This window comes from Suhomyces tanzawaensis (genome assembly GCF_001661415.1).
Source record: "Suhomyces tanzawaensis NRRL Y-17324 unplaced genomic scaffold CANTAscaffold_9, whole genome shotgun sequence".
In the NCBI taxonomy this organism is placed as follows: Eukaryota; Fungi; Ascomycota; class Pichiomycetes; order Serinales; family Debaryomycetaceae; genus Suhomyces; species Suhomyces tanzawaensis.
In genome coordinates, this window is record NW_017963644.1 from 365,466 (window position 1) to 386,436 (window position 20,971).

The window sequence follows — 20,971 nt, forward strand, 5'->3', positions numbered from 1 at the left end:
TAGCTATTGAGTCAGGTACTTTTATATACTAGACACACAGCAAGCCCAGCACAAGTAACACGGACGATAAAACTAGACAGGGTGGTACAGCTGAATGTCACAGACCGTGCCAACAGAGATGGCTCAGCTAGTTGTTTCAGAAAGACAAGTTTAGGAGAGATGGTAGCAATCGATTATTTCCACAGGACTGAAATAAGGCAGGGCCCAGTTATCACGACTTCTTTAATAGCGATGCACAGTCAATTGTCACGACATCTCTAACCGAGAAACACAGCTAGTTGTCACAAATGACTACCAGGATGGTGGTCTCTTGTTAAAACCTGAACTACTACAGGATATTCTGTGTGACAATAGGTCGACAGCCATAACGGTTAAAACGGCTATAATGACAGCACACTGCGATCACAAAGAGGAGGGGCGAATCACTCCAGGCGGTGCCGCTACGCCACGGCCTTGCTAATCCACAACCCCACAGCGGCTACCAAGTGGGGCCTGCCTCACTAAATCTCGTTCCGGTTAAGGGTACCCCACTGAACGGCACCTCGTTTATGTTACAATGTCGTGGTAAGAGTGATGGACGTCATAGGACAATGTCGTGACCCCAACGACACCTCCCAACAGGGTCCCACTGCTGAAAAATGCCCACGATTAAAGTGCAGGCTGAAGAACCGCCAGGATATCATCAACCTACAATACACACGAGTCCGGAACTCCCGGCGATTGTCAGCCTTCCTTTGGCACCACCGCAAACAGCCCCAAATGTGCTCCAACTTTTCAGTCTCGGTGAGCGAGCTCCGCAACTCACAGCTGGGTTATGATACCGGGTTCCGCTAGCCTGCTCGTGCACATACCAATATAACCGCCATCTAAATCGGGAAGCTTATCATAGCCGCCAACGGAGACCAAACTTTCAACTGGGGCATGTTAGGTCAAAACCTTCCTACAAACCCATTCCCATAGACTCCTACCACCTACCTGCCAAATTGAATCCATCACCATCGCATCTCCCGAAACAAACCCGGTCCGAACTCATCACCCTGCCATGCAATGTCTGCCCCCAAGGAAACCTCACCTACCCGAAGAGACTACTCCAGAGGAGGTTGCAGGGAGTGCAAACGTAGAAAGATAAAGTGTGATGAAACAAAGCCATTCTGTGCTCACTGCACCAGGCTCAAGAAAGAATGTACTTATCCCAAAGTAGGTGAAAAAGTGCTTCGGGTCAGCCGGCGATACTTGGACGAAAACCCCACCCCTCCACCAATGGACTCCACTCCCAAGGATCTTAATATCAAGGTGTATCTGGGTACAGAAGGCTTCAAGAAGAAGAAAAAGCCTCGAAGGGCAAGTGATTTATCCAGTTCTATCAAGATCGAAGAATCTCCGCTCCCGGTTTCGGCCTCCCCAATCAACACTATAATTAATGATACTCCAAGCTCTTTCGAATCTTTCGCGAGAGATACGCCAATCCCAATGACTGCCAACTCGTTCCCAAGCGACGATATTCCAACTAACGCATTTGCAAACACAACTTCACTAAGTGATGCGGGGCTTTATGCGAACGACAGCCCCACCTCCTCAATTGCCTGGGATAACTTATACAGTCACGAAGACTTGAATCTTTTGGCTTCAGATTTAAACACTATTGTCAATGATATTATGTTTCAATCAAACTTCAAAAATACACTAGACTCCGATTTCACTAGGCTGGAACCTCTAAAAATGGTCGGGAGTAGTATTAACCCAGGTGACGAAATTCCTAAACACATAGCAGTTGACTTTATAAAAGTTAATACTGGGCATGAGCGAATTTATCTTGAGGATTTTTATCACAGTTTTGCAAATCAATTACTTCCATTTGGGGCATACGATCCAGCTCAAAAAATTTATGCGAACCCAATCAGAGACGTGCTTATGAAGTATGCTTCTCAAGAACCCTTCTTACTAGCAGCCATTCTAGCTCAAGGTGCTAAAACCTCTTATGATAAAAATCATCTTCAACGGGACCAAGAGGCATACTGTTCATATCTTTCAACATGCTTGAATCTCCTTGGCCCAGCATTGAGCAGGAATAGAGATAAGAGTGTCAAAAATGATTTGACATCAAACATAGAAGCGATTCTTTTAACGGTCCTCCTTTTGACATCCGCTAACGCTGCCAACAAACAACAGGGCTGGAGACCTCATTTAAAGGGTGCAAAAGATATTATTCTCAAAGCAACCAATAGTCGAATTAGACAATCTAAGACTTTAATAATATGTAAAGTTTGGTTCATTGATTTTGAGATGTTAGCAGGGTTGAGTTCGCCACTTGGTGGTACCTTGAAAACCAACGAAGAACTCGTTTCAGTGGTCAATATTGACGATGAATATGAACAATCAGTTTTAAGAGACTATGGTCTTCTTCGTGGTAATGGATTCAATATAATGTTTGGTTACAACCATATCACCACATATCTTTTCCGAGATTTAATCAAGATCTTCAATTTAAGACGAACATGTGGAGACAAATTTAGAGCCAAAGATTCATTGGATTACTTGCGACTTTTGGCTGGATTCTACGAGCAGTATAACGTGGTTTATCTTTCGCAAGAATGTATTTCAACCACCGTCACCGGAGACTTGTGTGATGTGATTTTTGTTCAGAATGAGAACATATGTATTAGTTGGATGGATCTTTCACAGCAGGCATATTCGTTGGCGGGGATTATCACCATTCTCACCGAGATTTTGGGGCAGCCGTATTATGCGGTGCACATCCAGGATCTTGTGCACAAGTTGATCTCGCTCATTTCATACCTTGAGAAGTGTCCTGGGGCCCCTCGTAATGTGATTGAGCATTCGATTCTGATGATCCAGTGGCCAATGTATGTGGCTGCGCAGAACTGTATTGAGGAGCACCACAAGTACCTTCTCATCAAGTTCTTCCGCATCCTCACGGACTTGGGATCGGGAAGTGCCGAGCACACCCTAAAGAAGATCATCAAGAGCTGGGACCTGCGGGACGGAGACAAGATCGAGGACTCCGACGAGGAGAAGACGGTGGACGTGGTTGCATACTAGGCAGCCGGAACAGCATAAAGGTGGTACCACCTTATAACTCCTACCCGATAACCACTACCCGACAAACCACTACACCTCCACCCATTCTTACTACCCTCCTACACACCGTTCCCCTGCCAACTCTCCTACATCTTTTTCTCAGCCCAACCATCGACATGCTCCTCCACCTCTACTTCAATTCTTTTAGTTCTTGTGGCATCACGACCACATCCTTGCCAGGAGAGGCAATGTACAATAGATACGACCGCTGTAGCTACACCAAGCCTTTACTTCTCTTCCCTTTCAGACTCTCTGCCGTCACCGGACCGCAACCGCGCACTGTCTGTCTGACGCACACACTATCAAAATAGTCGCAAGCCACCAAATGGATCCAACTCACAAATCCACCACCAACCTGCCGTGGCCCATCTCGTTGCAGTAGATTCGTCTGTCCAGCTCCGTTTTACGAGTGCCACCCTGCCCCATACAACATTTGCGCTCCATCACCACCACCAAATAGCGCATGGAACTGGCCTATAACTAACCAACCAGGCAAGTAGAGATAGCAGAAGTGAGGCCAGAGACGGAGATTGTCAACAGAAGAGATAAGAAAAGACAACAGGCAAAGGTAGACTCTCCAGCAGAAAGAGGCCCGAACAAACAGAGCCAGCAGATATAATCGAGGCATCCAGAATCGCAAGCATTCACACTGGTTAATACAGTCCAACGGCTTTTAGGTCACCAGCTTGAATAACGTTGATTATTGAAGCCCACCAGCTTTGCTAGCGTCCAAAAGCGTGATTACAGCCCAACTGCTTAACTGCAACTACTCTTGGTTAAGAAAATACGCTTAATACTAGTCCAACCAGCTTAATCACTGCAAACCACGCTAATACTTCCAACCACGCTGGATTAATACAGACTCATTTACAGTGTATCTGCTTGATCGCTAGCTTGAGTACAGTCATTCACCCTGAGCAAGTTGAGATTAATCCATTAACTATTATAAAGCATTTACAGTCCCCCCCACGCTTCAAGTCCAGACTAGATCACCAGTCATTTCCAGTCCAGAAGTAAACTATCCACCACGTTAAACCCATTCATTCCATCCTCACACCATGTCAAAAACCCGTCGAGGCGAATACTCCAAAAACGGCTGTCGTGAGTGCAAGCGCCGCAAGATCAAGTGTGACGAGGCCAAGCCTGCCTGCCACCAGTGCTCTAGGCTCCTGAAAGAATGCACCTATCCTGGAATTGGCGAGAAAATCCTCCGTGTCTCCAAAAAGTACTTGGAAGATAAGAACGAGCGCCCGTTGACCATTCAGGTATACCAGCCTGGGAAGAAGCGCAAGCTGCAGTCCGAAGACGACGGCACGGTGTCTCTGCCCGAGCTGACGACGCTGGTGAGCCTGGTGCTGCCGGTGCAGGCGAAGGAGGAGCAGGGGGGAGTTGCAGGAAACGTCACGTCAGGAAATGCAGGAAATGTCACGTCAGGGGGTATTACAGGAAACGTCACGTCAGGGAGTGTTGCAGGTAATGCCACCATCACTCCCCACCCCAGCATCGCCGCCTACTCTACCACGTCCAATCCCAGCATCCCAACACACACCACCTCCTACACCCCCACCCCCATCAACAACCTCCTCAACCGTCTGCCTTCCGACTTCTACGACCTCGATGACCTCCACCTCATCGCCTCCGACCTCAACAATCTCGTTTCTTCCATCATCACCACCAATTTTGCTTCAGAAGCCCAACACACCAATTCGCCTCCTGACCCCTTCTACAAGCTGCTGGTGCCCCCTCTCCCCGTCCACGACGACCTTGTGGTGCCCACGCATATCCCCATCGACGCAATCAAGGTCAACGGCATCGAGGAGCGATTCTATCTTGAGGATTTCTACTACGAGTTTGCGCTTATTCTCAACCCCTGGGGCTACTACCATCCCGAGTCCAATACCTACTCTATCCCCATCCGTGATCTCATGTTGATGCACGCCACCCTGGCTCCATTTCTAATGGCTGCAATTTTGGCACAGGGTGCAAAAACGTCCTATGACAGAAAAAGGTTGCAGAAAGACAACGACGCCTACCACCACTACCTCGCCACCTGCTTGAAATTGCTAGCTCCGGCTGTCACCACACTGTCAGAAAATATGGCAAGGGACGAGCTCAGCTCAAATATCGAGGCAGTATTGCTCACTATGCTCCTTCTCACAGCTGCGAACGCTGCTACCAGCACCCAGAACTGGCGTCCCCACTTGCGTGGAGCCAAAGGGTTGATCGTCAAGTCCAACAACAAGAAGATCAGGCTCTCCAAGACCTTCATTCTCTGCAAATTCTGGTTCATCTCGCTCGAGATCTTGGCTGGAGTGTCGTCGCGGCTTGGAGGCACTCTAAAAACCGACCACGAGTTGGACTTGGTGGTCAATTTGGATCACCCCTACGAGTACTCGGTGTTGAAGCAGTACGGCATCTCCGCGGCTCTGGGGTTCAATGTCTTCTGTGGCTACCATGACGCCTGTCTCTACTTGTTGCGCGACTTGGTCAAGCTCTTGAACAAGAAAAGGGACCACGGGGCTGCGTTCGTGGCCAACGATACCCACGAGTACCTCCGATTGCTAGCTGGGTTCTACACCCAGCTCAACGTGGAGTTCATCGACAAGAAGGGCGTGCTTTCTGCACTTCCGCAGTCGTTGCTTCTTGTGGACGTAATTCGCTTCAGCAATCACGAGTACATCATCTCGTGGATGGATGTATCGCAGCAGAGCTTCTGTTTCGCAGCCATCATCACTATCCTCACGCGGTTCTTCCGAATTCCCTACCACTCGCCCCAGGTACAGTGTCTCAACAAGCAGTTGATTGCATTGGTATCGTTTCTCAAGGACTGCCCTGGAATTCCTGAGCAAGGCATCAAAAATTCAGTGATGATGATCCAGTGGCCTATGCTTGTGGCAGGCATCAACTGCATGTTCGAGGACGAGAAGTACGTGTTGATGAAGTTCTTCCGTATTTCTGCCCAGCTTGGGTCTGGGAGTGCTGAAATCGCCTTGAAGAGAATCGTTCGGGTGTGGGAGAAGCGGGACCTGGGCGAGGACATCGATACCGAGGAGGAGAACGATCTTGATGTGGTGCTGTACTAAGGCTACAGCATGATATGAGGGCTATTGGGCATTAATCCAATCTGTGATACTATTGCCATGATGAGAATATTGGGCAGGTACCACAAAATTACGCCAATATGCGAAGTGGATATTAGGCATATTGGCATTAATATTCCCCATGGAATGAGTATTAGGCATACTGGGCATTCAGAATATCGAAAGCATGCGGTATCCAGGAATATGCACATATGCGAGTACCCAGCCATAATATGAATTTGGAAAATATAAGGCAACCTGGGGATTCCATGATTGTGCAATGAACATATCCTGGAAATCACGGGAATATGCTGAAATCATTTACCTGGCCATTATTGCGGTATTACAGGAATATTCCAAGTTCACCTGTGATGCGTTCCTTACTTCACTAGCAGACACACTTCTGTCCTTCCAACCATACTCATATGGAGTCCACGAATTAATGGACTCTATGGCGAGTACCCGAGATTTAGCTGGCCCAATGCTGGCTCAATATCTGGAGACCCTGTTTACAGGAAACGGCCCTAGTCAAGACTCTGGTACACCTATATTACTCGCTTTGTTCAGCATTTAGGCAGTCTTTTGGGGTTCATTCGGAGCCCTACAAACAATTGCTGCTCAATCTGCATTTCTACTGCTGCATCATACTGGCCGAGTGTCATTATGGATTCATAAATCCTTATCACTGCCAATATCGCCAACAAGCCCCTGCACACACTACACCACCCTACCTGGGGTTATTCTCTTGGGTAACCTTCTTTCGTCATAAGCTAATTTTCCTCAACTGGGATACGCCAACTCTCCATGGCTCAACCTAACTGGTTCGTCTTGGACATCTGTATAATACTGAATAAATTCACTGCAACATTGAATTAGTTATGTAAAGAGTTACAGAGCGATTTGGAGCAAGAGTTCAATTCGTTCTGCTGCACCAGATATGTCACACTAGGAGAGCAAGATCTACGTCTTCTCATTTCGACTCGGTCGTAAGCATTAAGTAGTAGTGATGTCTGATGCCACTATAGTGGCATATTTGACTCTCTAATGACGTATAACCGAAAAGGCGATGACTGGCCCGATGGGCAGCTAGTCGATACTGAATTTAGTGGCTACAATATAAATTTCTTTTGGTCATTGCCCAAAGGACTTTACCGAGATTCAAATAGCCAAAGCAGCACCAACTGAAGAGCCACAGAACAACAGCGAACAGTGCATCGGGAGGAAGAAATCAACGATCTAAGAATTTGCCCACAACGTTCATTTTTGTGCCTGAAATCCACCCTTTGTTTCTAAAATTGTCAATACGTACTATTCGAGTTGAGCTACGACTGCGAGACGGCATCTCCGGCGAGAGTGATGCGTTCACAAGCACTCTGTCTCCTCAATTCTCGGAGTACCAATTTGACTATTTTTAGAGCGTTTTAGGCACTCATGCAAGGGCCGCGAATCTGCGCGAGAATATGTAGACTCATACCCGTTATGCGACAACCATGCAAGGGTCGCAGATGAAAAGAGGTCCATGTACAGAAGCAACTCTTCTGGAAGATGTTGACAGGTTGCCGGTGCCCACCGAATTGCCCTTTCTCCCCCAAACCCAACACCCGCTGTGGTCCCTCCTCTACGTCGCATGTTTTCACCCTCCAAGAACGCGCTTATGTAAGCATCCCCGATGCCTCGGTGATGCCTACCATTTGAGTCCAGCTCTGCTGACGTTTTCCCATCAACACCTCATCTGGTACCGACGGCTGCAACCAAGCTGTTGAAGCCACTGTGTGACACCCGGCTCCTGAACCCTGCATAACGGGAATCCCTCCCATTGCCGCCAGTACCCTTCGAGAATTCAGCACAGTAAGCATCACAGAAATCACCATTTTAACCATAACAGAATCCATCATCCTGGCACCATTTTACAGATTACACCATCCTTACACTACCACGAGCCTCTCCAGCAGTAGTGACTTCTTCTGCCACCAGAAACCACCATCCACATTCACTCCAATCCATACAAATCCCATACTCTCATCATTGTTTCATCTACCACCACAACCATGGCTGCCAGCGAATCGCCAAAACCCACCCCAAAGAACCCCAAGAATGACGTCTCCACTCGTGCCAAACGCTCCAAGTCGTTCACAGGCTGCTTCACCTGCAGATCCCGAAAAATCCGCTGTGATTTGTCCCGTCCCTTCTGCAACAATTGCACCAAGGCTGGAGTGGTGTGTTCTGGCTACGACATCAAGCTCAAGTGGTCGCTTCCGTTGAACTTCAAAACACGCTCAGGCCAGGCGTTCTCTTCGCTGGTTTCGTTCAATTTGGGTGACGAAGATGCCGAAACTCCCGAGTTCTTCCAGCGCAGAAACGTGGACTTCGTTGTATGGGACGAAAAGCTCAACTGCAGACCCTATGAAACCTACGAAGAGATGGACCACGACTTGGGAATCTTGCATAACTCTGGAAACGACAGCTTGGTGCATCTGGAGGGCAAGACGAAATTATTGGGTCCATTTGGAGTGTTTAAAGGCAAGATACCACGCCCAGCACGGCCAGAAAAGGCCCAGTCGTTTGGCATCAAGAAGCCCAAGCTCTCTTCCAACGGCAGGACGAGTTCTCCCGGTATCCAGGGACAGATGAAGCGGTTTCCCTCATCCCAGACTCCATCAAACCGAGCATTGGCCTCCGAGAATACTCCCCACGACCAGCTCTGGCTCTCCAACGAGCTCCGAGACGATGCTCTCTTGACGGCAGCTGCACTCAATGGAGACACCCAGCTCTTGCAGTTCATGAACAACATTTCTCCCACTAACACCAACCTCAACTCCAACCAAGGCAGTCCGTCTTCGAGGCCGCTCAACAGTGCCAGCAGCACCAACTTGGCGTTGTTCAACACCAACCAGAACGACTTCTTGAACCTTGTGTTCCATCGAAACCATAACTTAAATCTGGGAAGACAGACTCCAGGCGAGCCAGGGACGGGTACAAACACACCAGGACCCATCGAGAACAATAACATGGCCATGTCTAACCTCCTCAACAACCACGAAACGTCCACCATCATGATCAACCCCACAAACCAGCACTTATACTACTCCAACTACAACAACTACTACTACAACAATCCGTACCAACTCAACGAGGACTTGGAAATCCACCTCCATGCCTCGAAGGTGCCCAATTCCAACGAGGACGACTCCACAGACATCGTGGAGGGCGAGCCTGCTAATAACAGCACTACCATGCCGTCGTCCGTAATGTGCATCGTGCAGAACCCGTTGCAGCCCAAGTTGGGGTTTGACATCTCGTTTTCCAATCCCCAAGGACCCAGCTTTGGCTTGCCCTCGACTGCGTTGCAGGTGCAGCCGTTGACCCGCTACTTGCTCAACTACTACATCACCCAGGTCGCAGATCTCATGACAGTCATTCCGTTGACCGAGAATCCCTGGAAGACCATCTACTTTCCACGAGCGTTGATGGCTATTGGCGAGCTCCTGTCGTTGGGCCACACCTCACCAGCCAAAAATGCGTTGTTGAATGCCCTCTTGGCGGTGTCTGCGTTCAATCTCCAGTCCAAGTTCCCCAAAAACTCAGACGCCATGAAATACTACCTTAATCTCGGGATCCGGCTCCGTAACCAGGCCAGTGTATTTGTCAAACAGTTGTTGAACTCCAAGTCTGCAACCCAGTCGGGAATCGAGCACTGTGTGTCTAACGAGAAGTACAAGGACGTGTTGTGCTCGGTGATGTCTATGATCAGTGTAGACTTGGTGTGGGGGACGATGCAGGATACCAACTTCTACATCAAGTGGTGTGGTAAGGTGATCGTGGCCAAGATGGTCAATAAGAAGAAGCTCTCGTCCAAGGCTCGAATTCTCCACCGTATTTTCCTGTCGTTGAAATTGATCCAAGACTCGACATGCTTGGACTTGGACAGCATCAAAAGCGACTTTGCCATCAACGACGACGGCTCGTACGACGTCAACGGAGACAAGTTTGGCAACGTCAAAAAGGGCAAGATCGATTTCATCGTCAACGACTCCATCACCGCGAAGGGAGGGGCTAAAAATACATCTCCGTCGTTTGTCAATAAGAAGTTGATCAACACCAAGAAGAACGACGAGAACTTTGCCACCGATGCGTTGTACGGCTTGCCCAACTCGTTGATTTTGTTGTTCAGTGAAACTGTCCAGTTATTGAGAACAAAAATCCATCATCAAGAGGTTTACCAAAAGTTGCCCGACGATTTCACCCAGAGAGTCAACATCTTGAACAAACGGCTCTTGAACTGGAAGCTCGACTGGAAACTCTACGACGATCCACTGGAGACAGAGACAGCTCTGACAGATATCGAGGTCGACCAGGATCTCCGCGAAACCGTCAACGGCTTCCAGATCGAAGACGACGACTCAAGCAAGCAGTTCTTTTCGCCCATGCATGAAATCACCTACCATCACATCTTATCTTTCTACCACGCGTTGATGATATATTTCAATAGGTTGATCAAGGAGGTATCGCCTCACAAATTACAAGTCAAGGTGGCCAAAACTTTGAGGCACTTGAATGAGATTCAACGGTTGATACGAAACGACGAAGCTGCCATCATTCCCTTGTTTTGGCAAGGTTTCATTGCCGGATGCGAAGCCACATCCTTACACTTGCAAACCAGCTTCAAAAAATGGGGATCAGATATTGCCCAGTACCTTGGGAGTTATTGGGGTGCCAGACAGATCATGTTAGAAGTCTGGCGCCGGAAGAGAATGAATGAAGCCCGTGATGATTGGGTAAGCGTCATTCAAGATTGGGAAATGAATTTAATGTTGAACTAAGTGTATAATAGAATGCAACATCCAGTATAGATAATATATGCATAGAATGTAATTCTGGGAAAAGGCATCACCAATGTTTGAACCATGGGTCGCACCGCTCGAGCAGGCATGAAGGCCTTCGTGCTTAGTTTGTGGGTAGCATAATTCTACCATCATGCTGTATGGCTTAAATATGGTTTAAGTCTAATATCTGGTCACCACTAGTAGTGTTGGGGGAACTCCACTCAACTATCTATAGGATCCAGCTTCGACAACTTCATCAACGGTCAACCAAATCTGATTTGCGTCATGAGATGCTACTCAGTACTGCAGAAGTTTTGATAATTGAAATCACAAATTTTTTAAATAATTCTCTCATGGTATTAGTTGACCATATGCCGCATAGCTCTAAACGGACGCTTGTGATCAATGGCTAGCATAAAAACGGTTGTATAATAGTGACACAAAATCGCAGTTGTACACATTATTGCGACCATTTTTTGCACCCATAACAAGGAGATCTAGGAAGTCAATAAAGTATTGTAGTATCGAGGTTACTATAATGAGCTAAATAGCAAGTTGGCTAATCACCATTTCATATATCAATTAATCTTGGTGGTACATTTCTTGCATTCTTTTGTGAACTGGTCTTTCTGTGGTTTGCAAAACGACTTTGTAAACAGCATTTCTTGTGCTCATTCACCAATATCTTTCCTCTTGCCACCAGGAAAGACAACTTAGCAAGCTCTATGAATAAAGATAGCTACAGTCCCTGTTCGGGCCGGGCACTGCCCAGTTACTCGGAGATGGCCTCGGATTCACCCGAGTCTGTGGACTTGCATTTCTTTCCCGACTCTGCTGATGCACACATTGCACCAGAAGTTGAATTAATAGGATCTGGATTGATTTCTCCAGATACAGAAAAGTTTCCTATTCTACCTCCTAAATCAGTAGTTGGAAGCAGAATGTCAGACCCTCATTCCCATAAGAGCGTCGAGGGTTATTTTCTCTCCCACAACGTTACCTCTTTCCTTGAATGCATAGTTCCTTTCCAGTCGGTACCATCCATATCAAATGAATCCAGTTGGGCTGATACTTTGTTGGAAAAGAAATCATCTCCAGCACAGATCAACACTTCAAAGCCCAAGAAAAACTGTTACACCGTGAAGAAGCGCCCCAGACTTAGTGTAAGTCATGATTTGGATAAAATCAATGGATCAACCAAAGCTTCAAAAAGGCCTAAGACAAGTAGCAGTTTCTTTGGGAACAAGATTCAGAACGCAGCTCCCTTTGCCCCTAGGGACACAGTTATTCAATATCTAGACTACCAAAGGAGCAATCGTATTGTTAGAAAGCTTGGGAGCGGCTTTGAGAAGACCAAAATGGAAAAGAAGCTCCAGATTGAACCATTTAGTAATAAAGTGTATGATGGTAATAAAGAAAAACTGAACCAGAAATTGAACTGGACTGTTGAGCCTTACAAGCTAAATTTGAAAAGAGCCAAACCTAACAAGAGTGTGATTAATTGGACAAGGAAGAAGTACCCCATGAGTAAACTTTTGGAGACTAAACGGGGCCTTATGGAACAAAATCAGCAGGGAGCAAAAACAACTAAACTTATGTGTGAAGCTGAAATGATTAGCAAACTCGCTTTCGATATTGAAGTGCCCTTAGATTTTAACTGGGCAGAGAGTGGAGCTAGAACTGATGCTGGCGATGATGATTTCTTTTCCCACTTTCTGCGTATGGACAAGATCGAACCTTTAGTTGTAGAAAGCAAGAGCAGTAAAGCTGATAGGTCCAAGGGAACTCATGCTGTGGAGAAATTTCAATATCTGTGATGGTCCGCCAGAATCGCATAAAAGGAAAGACTGAAACAAGTAATACGAACATGAAGGAGAAACCTTAGTTAGTATCTCTGTTAAAGAAGTTCTAGATGTAGAAGCTATTAAAAGGCTACCAAGCCGATATAAGTGACCCAGTAGACCCATTGGTTTGGATGCCAGTGATGTCAACAGACTTAGACGTCCAAGACGTATCAAGCCTATCACTAACCTTGAATATTAATATTCTCTTCAAAGAATGCCCCAGCTTAAACTCGTATTGGTAACTATGATAAAAGGCATGCACGCAAGTATTTAATTCCTGAAAGGAACCCTTGATATTGATTTTGGCACAAAATTCAATGAAATGGTAGATGCATGAATAAAACCAACAAAAAAGGTCTCAAGATGATAATTGCAGTTCATATAATTCGATTCTAATTCATGAGATGTTTAGAAAGTCGGTTAACTCTTCAGGATATTGACGCAGTGATTTCCTCTCGAGTTTTAAACAATTTGTGCAAGACTGGGTTGCCAGGCTGTGATCTACCAACTCTAATATTGTGTCTATCACGACTGCCCATACTAGGGCAGAACAAGGAAACCCATACATCACGCACAAACATATAATCACCAAAATCTTTCAGTTACCCACTACAGTATATATCATGGCTACCTTGTTGGCTTACTGTGAGGAACCATTTCCAAATAAACTTCAGCTTGATCGACATCTTTTAAGACAGCTAGAACGAACTAACCCTGGATCTCCAATTCTGCTGGTGACTACGAATGCAACCACGAACACGGCTATTAAAGCACATGCAAGACTAGAACTCTGCCTAAACTGTTACGATTTCATCGAGGACGAATGCACAGTGGCCACGGCTAAATTCCCTCCCTTGACACTTGCGTCATTCCGAGATTTGCACCATCCTCGAAAACGAATTTCTCAGGTTCACCGGACGAACGAAACTCGGCAAGATCTGATAGAAGCTAGAGCACAATCGTGTACACATATATTTACAAACGCCCTCCAACCGTGTCGTTCCCTCTATCCAAGTGTTGTGGAATATCGTAGACTATCTTGGATCATGGTGGGCACCTAGCAGCGTGGAAGGTACCATGTCCACTGCTGCTTTTGGACGAAATTTCACTTTTCTGGGACCGTCTCCAAAATCACAATTTGGGACTACGGCACCCCCAACTAGGCACTGCCGCGACACTGCCGGCAGATAGGAGCATTTACGCCCAGGCGAAGGGGCTGCATGCGCTTGACATGTCGTTCAGATCGCGAAATGCGATCTAGACCCCCCCACGAGACTAGAAGCTCTGGAACAACCACGCCTCTATTGCTATGGCAATCCAGAACCGTTATACCCACATGTGACGACGCCCACCACCACTGACGACGGTCGAGGCACTGCTGGACGCCTCACACTATCAATGGACTTGAGCTTAGAGCCCCATAGCCCCGTGGGGGTTAACGTTGGCGTGGTGTGTTAGGAACCCACTCAATATATCAGATTGGGTTAGCGCAGCCAATGCGCCTCGCGGAGGGCCTGGACATTCTTCTGTCGGAGACCACCCCACTGAGCTCCGGCTTGGGCTCATCTCGCATTGTCTACAGGTCCAGACATGAGTTTCGACACGAGTGTGGACACGACACGCGACGCCCTTCTGTTTGTATGGCCTGCAGGTTTGACCCCGGAATCAGCGCGCGTAGAATTGTGCATCACAACAACGCGTAAAGTTTTGAATCAGCGAGATGGAAAAACAAACATGCCTTGGGTGCAAATAACGTGTAGCGAAGCCCTGGCTGCAGGTGACGGTGTTTGCCGGCAGCTTCCCGACGTGTTTGAGATGAGTATGTCCACGCGTTAAGGTACATGACGTGGAAGGGGGATCAACAAACACTCCACGCGATCTCTATTCGTCTCGAGGTCTTCCTCCCCCCGAGGAAAAGTATAAATACCCCTGGAGCCAAGGGATGGCTTATTTTCCATCACCACCTTCCAACTCTAGACACTCTTTTACAACCAGTATCCGAAATGCAATACAGATTCATCGCCGCTGCCGCATCTTTAGTCGCTGCCACCAGTGCTCTTCAAACCGTCACTGAGAAGCACACCACCGATGTCACCATCACCTCGTGTTCCAACAACGCCTGTGCCTCCTTGAAGCCAGAATCCTCCTCCCAGTCTCAGACTGTTGTCACCACCACTGTTGAGGGTGCCGAGACCATCTACACCACCGTGTGTCCAGAAACCGAGACTCCAGCTCCAACCTCTGCTGCTGCTGAGAAGACTCCTGCTGCCCCAGCTCCAGCTCCAGAAAAGAACCCAGCTCCAGCTCCTGCTCCTGCTGCTTCTAGCCCTGCTGCTCCAGCTCCAGCTCCTGCTGCTTCTGCCCCAGCTGCCCCAGCTCCAGCTCCAGCTCCAGCCCCATCCAAGGCTTCTGCTCCAGCTCCAGCCCCATCCAAGGCTTCTGCTCCAGCTCCAGCTCCAGCTGCTCCAACCACTGCTGCTGCTGAAAACACCCCAGCTCCAGCTCCAGCTCCAGCTGCTTCTGCTCCAGCTTCCCCAGCCCCAGCCCCAGCTCCAGCTCCATCTGCTCCAGCTCCAGCTCCAGCCCCATCTGCTCCAGCCCCAGCCCCAGCTGCTGACTCCGACTCCTACGTCGATGTTACCGTGACTCCAACCACCACTGCATCCACCGGTGTCCAAGCCACTGAGACTTCTCAATCCACTTTGACTTCCGTCTACAACTCCGCTTCCCACGCCAACAGCACTGTGGCTGGTGTTTCCGTCGCTAACAACGCCAACGCTAACTCTTTCGCTTTCGGTTTCGCCGGTGTCGCTGCCATGGCTGCTGTCTTATTGTAAGCTTGACAAAGCTTAGGTCTCAGACCACAAAAATTAATGTTATTTGATACCAGACTCTGCTCCTTGATAATGTTATTCATTGGTTCATTTTCTCCGGTTATGTCTAAAACTGTGCACTACGGGTTAGTATGGTTGGCAAATCGCCATATAGTATAGAAAACTAGCATCGTAAGATTGCTGGGTTCTATTGGGTTATATTTTCTTTTTCTTGGGTTACAACTCTAATATATTATTTAAAGGTTTTACTATTTTGTAGCACGTCAGAATGCCATTGAAATAAGGTATTCACTACTGAAGTGTCCAGACGGATAATCGGCCCATTTAGGACGTTTTTGTGTTTTTTTCATAAGAGTTCAAGTAAGGAAGTGACAAAAAGCTGCGAGATGGATTGCAATTCTACGTTAAATTTGCCGAATGGAAGGAGCCAGATAATTTTGCGTCCCATAGTTTTTTCTGTATTCTTCAGTCAACTATATGTCTGTAATGCTTCTCGTCTTCAACAAAAATGAATTAACACCTTTACCTTCTACAAAAATTTGAAGATTGTTGTTTATTAAACTTTGACAAAAAATGAAAAAAATCGCTTGCACAGTTTCGCTAAAACCTAACATAGCATCTGAGCCAAACAGCCAAACAGTCACAAACCATAGTAGCTTCGAGACAACAATTTCTAGACACTATCATTGTTAGACAATAGTACAGACGGGGGCAACCCAACCACCTTTGACCTTGGTTCCGACCCATTGGTCCTTGTTAGCAGATTGAGATTTGTTGGAATTTGAAGAAGTGTTTTGAGCAGCCATTGTTGTTTGATGTCTTGAATATCAAAATGGAAGATGGCTATTGTCTTATTTATAAGCTGAACCTCGAAACTAGAAGGCTGACTTTGCGAAGGAAACTGGATTCGCTGGGTGCAATTTCGCAACATAATTTCCTTTTAAGGTCTCTACAATGTAGTTGTTGGCATGCACAGGCGAGATGAAAAGTGGCCCGCATGTTCGTGTTTCACACTGCATCAATTTATACTCAATTACCCAAAACTAATAGCCCGCCCAACACAGTTTTTGTTCACTTTCTCAAGAAGACGGTGACACAATCTATTTTTTCTTCATACCATGCCAGTATCAGATTGTGATAGCTACAGCAGATCCTTGTGTGTGAGATTGTGGGAACCCAATCTGGATAACTCAAGTAAAGATAAGATTACGCAAGGAGTGAATTTTTAAACAACAAAACCAGCCAAGGAACTCCATTGCAACGCTGATTACTTTAAAGTATTGTTGAACTGAATTATTTGTCACAAATGATCCGATATGGTTGACAAATACAATAAGCCCATCACCCACGAGCGCCAACACTAAGTGTGCAAAATACCATACTATCCTGTTTTCTACTATTTTCTTATTTCAGTAAATGTATTCTCAGTTGAATTATTTTACTACATTGCTAATATACACTGCAAGACCAGGATCAACTTATTCCGGTACCCTGAATCTTAATTGTTGGCCCTCGGAATAAATGTAGTTCAAGGTTTGCTCAAAGTTACCAGTAGCCTTTAATTCCACATACTTCTTGTACAACAATAAGGCAGTATGGGCATCTTCAATGGAGTCGTGATTTCCAGTTTGAACCTTTTCCCTTAACAAAACGTACGCTAAGAACTTCAAACCAAGTTGTCTCTTGAAATCACTCTTGTAGAAAAATTCTGCTGTGTCTCTTATTTGAGAACTTGGAACTTGTAAATTGATACACCTGAAATCGTTGTATAAACCATGCCCAACAAAGACTACCCCCAAATTCAACAAGAGCCATAATTTTCTGTATGCTGTTTGTAGAGTGACTAAGTTTTTTTCAGACTTGATTGGATCCAAATCGCCAGGTTCTATCCCCGAAAAACTTGTCAAGTAATCATAGATTTCTGAGGTATGCACAATATAGTCATCAATAAAAGCCTTGCCTTGCAAAGGTCCATTGTCCCCTCTCAAGGCAGACATCCTTGCTAACGAAAGATCTTTGGGTTTTATCAATTTTTTCGTTCCGTCAGAATGCACTTCTAATTCTTCTGGACTTAAAGACACAAATTCTGCATCAATTGCTATCAACGATCCAAGAGTTGGTGCCTCCTTGCGAGTCAACAATTCATACTCCTTTTTGTATGATTCACGAATCGTACCTGCGAAATGATCACGGTATAGGATTGAATCGTTTAAGTTTGCAAAATTACTGAAAGTTTCTGGTTTGAAATATTGGAACTCTGACCCGAGACTTGCGTCTTGGTAGAGCAAGATCACTGGCTTCTTCCATGGGTACGAAACATTGAACACCTCCTCTTCTGGGATGGGCATGACCAAGAAATCATTAAACAAGTACCATTTAGAGTCGATTTTGACATATGTCACTAAGTTATGGTATCCCAGAGACATTTCTGATTGGTGGCTGATTTCACAAATGTATCCCTTAATTTCATATTTGGTTATTCCTTGAGTAAAAGACGGTACCGTAGCTTTTACAGAAATCTTGTTCTTATTAGTGACAGTGTAGAACTCTGGAACAAGCAACTTCTTAAAGCTATTAACAAGCTTGAACTCCTCGTTCGTAAGGTTTAAATTGAGACAGAGCACAGGAGGCAACTTGACAACTGTACTTTTGATTTCTAAGTTGTGGGGATATTGATGTTGATGTTGTTGACATGGTGATGTGTGAAACTGGTTCAAAGAATATTCCAAGTAAGTTAACAAATTGTGGTTCTTTCTTGTGGTTGCTGGCGTTGCAGGTACATTATTCTTGTTAGCCAACAGAGGATTCAATAAAATGCTGAGCTTATTGAGAACATTGCTTGGTGGAGTGACCAAGTCAAGAGAGAACTGGAAGCCTGTTCTTTTCTCATAAGTAGGACATGATCCCCCATTACCCTTAATAATGAGTTCGTGTTCTATTCTCATCAAATCCTCAATCGATGAATCCTGAAATTGATGGAACAAGTCATTATTCAATTGATTGACAAGGAACTTGTTGAATTTCACTATCAAGTTTCTTAAATCTTTAGAATTNAAGCCTTCACCTTCGTTGATATTGATCAAGCCTTGAAGCTTGGCATCTCTGTTTTGATTCAAAGCTTGTGAAAAGTTGTAAATCTTAACATTTTTATCCTGAGCTTTGTACATCATGTCAAAAAGATAACCCAATTCATTCAAAATAGATGAACCTTGTGGATTCTGCTGGGTCAAAATGGTGTCATAATCGGAAGGTAAATACTCATGAATCAAATTCTTTGTTATCGAGTTGTAAATCTGTGGTTGGAAACGGAATAATTGTATCAATCCATTAATATAAGAGTTGTCAGTATGATTTTCTAAACCACAGTAAAGTCCACCAGTCCTATTGTAATAACTGAAATCAAAATCCTTGATACCGAACTTGGAATACTGGATTTGTAATCTGGTGTAACAGTTGGGAATCTTATTGAAAGCATTGGAGGGAGAGTTTGTAGCCAATGATGGCGCTTTGAACTGGAATATGCTATCATGTTCAACACTTTCCTGAGAAAAGGAGGCTTTTAATAACTCAAAGTTGTCGCTAGTTTCAAAATTGTCTTGAGATGAGTTTGAAACCGTTCGAGACAAAGCATTAGAGCCAGTCGACGTAGGAGACCTTTCACTGATGAATTTGGGCTTGCTCACCATCGAGTTCACACTTCCACGCTCCTTCAAGGACTGGAAGGGTTTCATTGTATTCCTTGGGCCGTATTTCAATTTATCATAGGGAACAAATCCTTTAGGCCCGTCCTGCTCAAGCACCAAGTCGTGGTCGATCTGGTCCGGCAATCTGGCCAAGTTTTTGGTGAATTTCAAGTCATGAGCCCAGTTGGACAAGAGAAGGTCTTTATAGTAAGGCATTCCAACCGTGGAGAAGGGAGTTGTGCTATCCACAGGTATGTAGTCGACATTTGGAGGTACGGCGATGTCTGGCTGGTCGATGTTGGCAGGAAAATTGACAAAGTCTTTGGAGCCTCCCGTGTTATTTAACGACCACACATGGAGGTTCGTCTTGGAGTCAGAGAAGGCAAGGAATTCGCCGTTATCGCTGACCTCAAGGTGTGATAACTTGGGGGAGGACGAGACCAGCTGTTGCAGGGACAAATCCGATTGGTAGAGATGGACATTTGTCTGGTCATATATGTCGACGAACTGCATCTGGCCAGTAGCTGAGGCTATGATGATGATGTTAGGCAACTTGGGGTGGAATCTGACTGAGGTGGCGCCCGCAGGGAAGGGGATGGGCGACACGAGTCTCATCATTCTCACGTCGTAGATGTTGACAAGCGGATCCACCACGAAGTCCTGGTGATGTGCGTGGCTGTTGAACCGTCTGGGACGCACAGAGTATCCACAAGTGGCGATGTACGAGCCTTGCACGTCCATGTCTGAAAGGAGGCCATTGTGGCCTTGGAAAGACTTGATCACCTCGTTGGAAATGGGGTCAAAAAGCTCGAGCGAGCCGTTGGACGCTCCCAACGTCAAGAACTTGGACGTCTGGTGGATGTGTGACGTACTGCCCTGGTAGGAGAACGTCGAAAGCACGTTAGGCTTGTTCAAGTCGAACTTATGAAGGCCTGACTTCGTGCCTACCACGATGTCGTTCAAGGTGTTGCAATTGGTGGTCATACAAGCGAGTCCAGAGAATGCTGACAGCGTATCTCCAAACGACTCGGCTGTAAGACTCAACCGACATGCCCCTCTTCTGGTGTTGAAGTTGACATTGTTGTTCAGGAGGGAAAGAATGCCATCTTTGTGGTTTAAGTACTGGCGAACGGGCGTAGTGCCGGTTGCTGACTTGAAACGCGTGTAGGGATACAATTGGAACGCGTGCTGGTAGGGATTGGCTCCATGTTGGGTCAGGGGAGTGAATGAACGAGTGTAGCCGTCGGAGTCACCACACCAGAGGAGATTGAGGGCGGAGTCAAAGGTGAGGGCTGATATGTTGGGGGAATCTAGGACGGCAGAGCCTGCCATTGTGGCTGGGATACGCGCCACCTCTGTCCAGCTGTCCATGGTTGTGGTTGGAAGAGTTGAAGGTGAATTGGAGATGTAGTGGATTTCTGACGTAAGCGCGTGGATACCGCTGACTAAGGTGGGGGTGATAATTACGTAATCCAACCGGCGGACTAGGTGATCTTAGGGAAGAAAGTTCGCATAGCGCGCCCAGTCAACAGCGGCACTTCTGTGAAAACACACAACCTGAATAAGCAAAGAGCGATGATTACGTAATCATCATTGGGCAAGCTGGAC

General features: G+C 46.3%; 5 protein-coding genes across 5 annotated transcripts; 4 read left to right on the plus strand and 1 right to left on the minus strand.

The window, feature by feature from the left end:
- Positions 1–1,047: 1,047 nt before the first annotated feature.
- On the plus strand, positions 1,048–6,182 carry LYS142 (Lys142p; the record flags this gene model as incomplete). Its single annotated transcript, XM_020210688.1, has 2 exons — positions 1,048–2,766; positions 5,883–6,182. The coding sequence occupies 2 exons, from the start codon at positions 1,048–1,050 to the stop codon at positions 6,180–6,182; spliced, it is 2,019 nt and encodes a 672-aa protein (XP_020061987.1).
- A 2,045-nt stretch (positions 6,183–8,227) lies between these two features.
- ARG81 (Arg81p) lies at positions 8,228–10,999 on the plus strand (the record flags this gene model as incomplete). The annotated part of the gene is made up of 1 exon (XM_020211292.1): positions 8,228–10,999. The coding sequence occupies one exon, from the start codon at positions 8,228–8,230 to the stop codon at positions 10,997–10,999; it is 2,772 nt and encodes a 923-aa protein (XP_020061988.1).
- Positions 11,000–11,363: 364 nt separating this feature from the next.
- CANTADRAFT_335212 (uncharacterized protein) lies at positions 11,364–13,144 on the plus strand. The gene has a single exon (XM_020208519.1). It carries the CDS (start codon positions 11,728–11,730, stop codon positions 12,817–12,819), a length of 1,092 nt encoding a protein of 363 aa, XP_020061989.1. The 5' UTR covers positions 11,364–11,727; the 3' UTR covers positions 12,820–13,144.
- A 1,153-nt stretch (positions 13,145–14,297) lies between these two features.
- Positions 14,298–15,923, plus strand: PGA6 (Pga6p). The gene has a single exon (XM_020208520.1). The coding sequence runs from the start codon at positions 14,688–14,690 to the stop codon at positions 15,681–15,683; it is 996 nt and encodes a 331-aa protein (XP_020061990.1). The 5' UTR covers positions 14,298–14,687; the 3' UTR covers positions 15,684–15,923.
- A 1,178-nt stretch (positions 15,924–17,101) lies between these two features.
- On the minus strand, positions 17,102–20,751 carry CANTADRAFT_27620 (poly(A)-specific ribonuclease). The gene has a single exon (XM_020208167.1). The coding sequence runs from the start codon at positions 20,732–20,734 to the stop codon at positions 17,159–17,161; it is 3,576 nt and encodes a 1,191-aa protein (XP_020061991.1). The 5' UTR covers positions 20,735–20,751; the 3' UTR covers positions 17,102–17,158.
- Between the last annotated feature and the right edge of the window lie 220 nt (positions 20,752–20,971).

Bases quoted from the DNA above. Each gene is read 5' to 3' on its own strand.
- PGA6 (XM_020208520.1), top strand. From the start codon at position 14,688: ATGACGTGGAAGGGGGATCAACAAACACTCCACGCGATCTCTATTCGT.
- CANTADRAFT_335212 (XM_020208519.1), top strand. From the start codon at position 11,728: ATGAATAAAGATAGCTACAGTCCCTGTTCGGGCCGGGCACTGCCCAGT.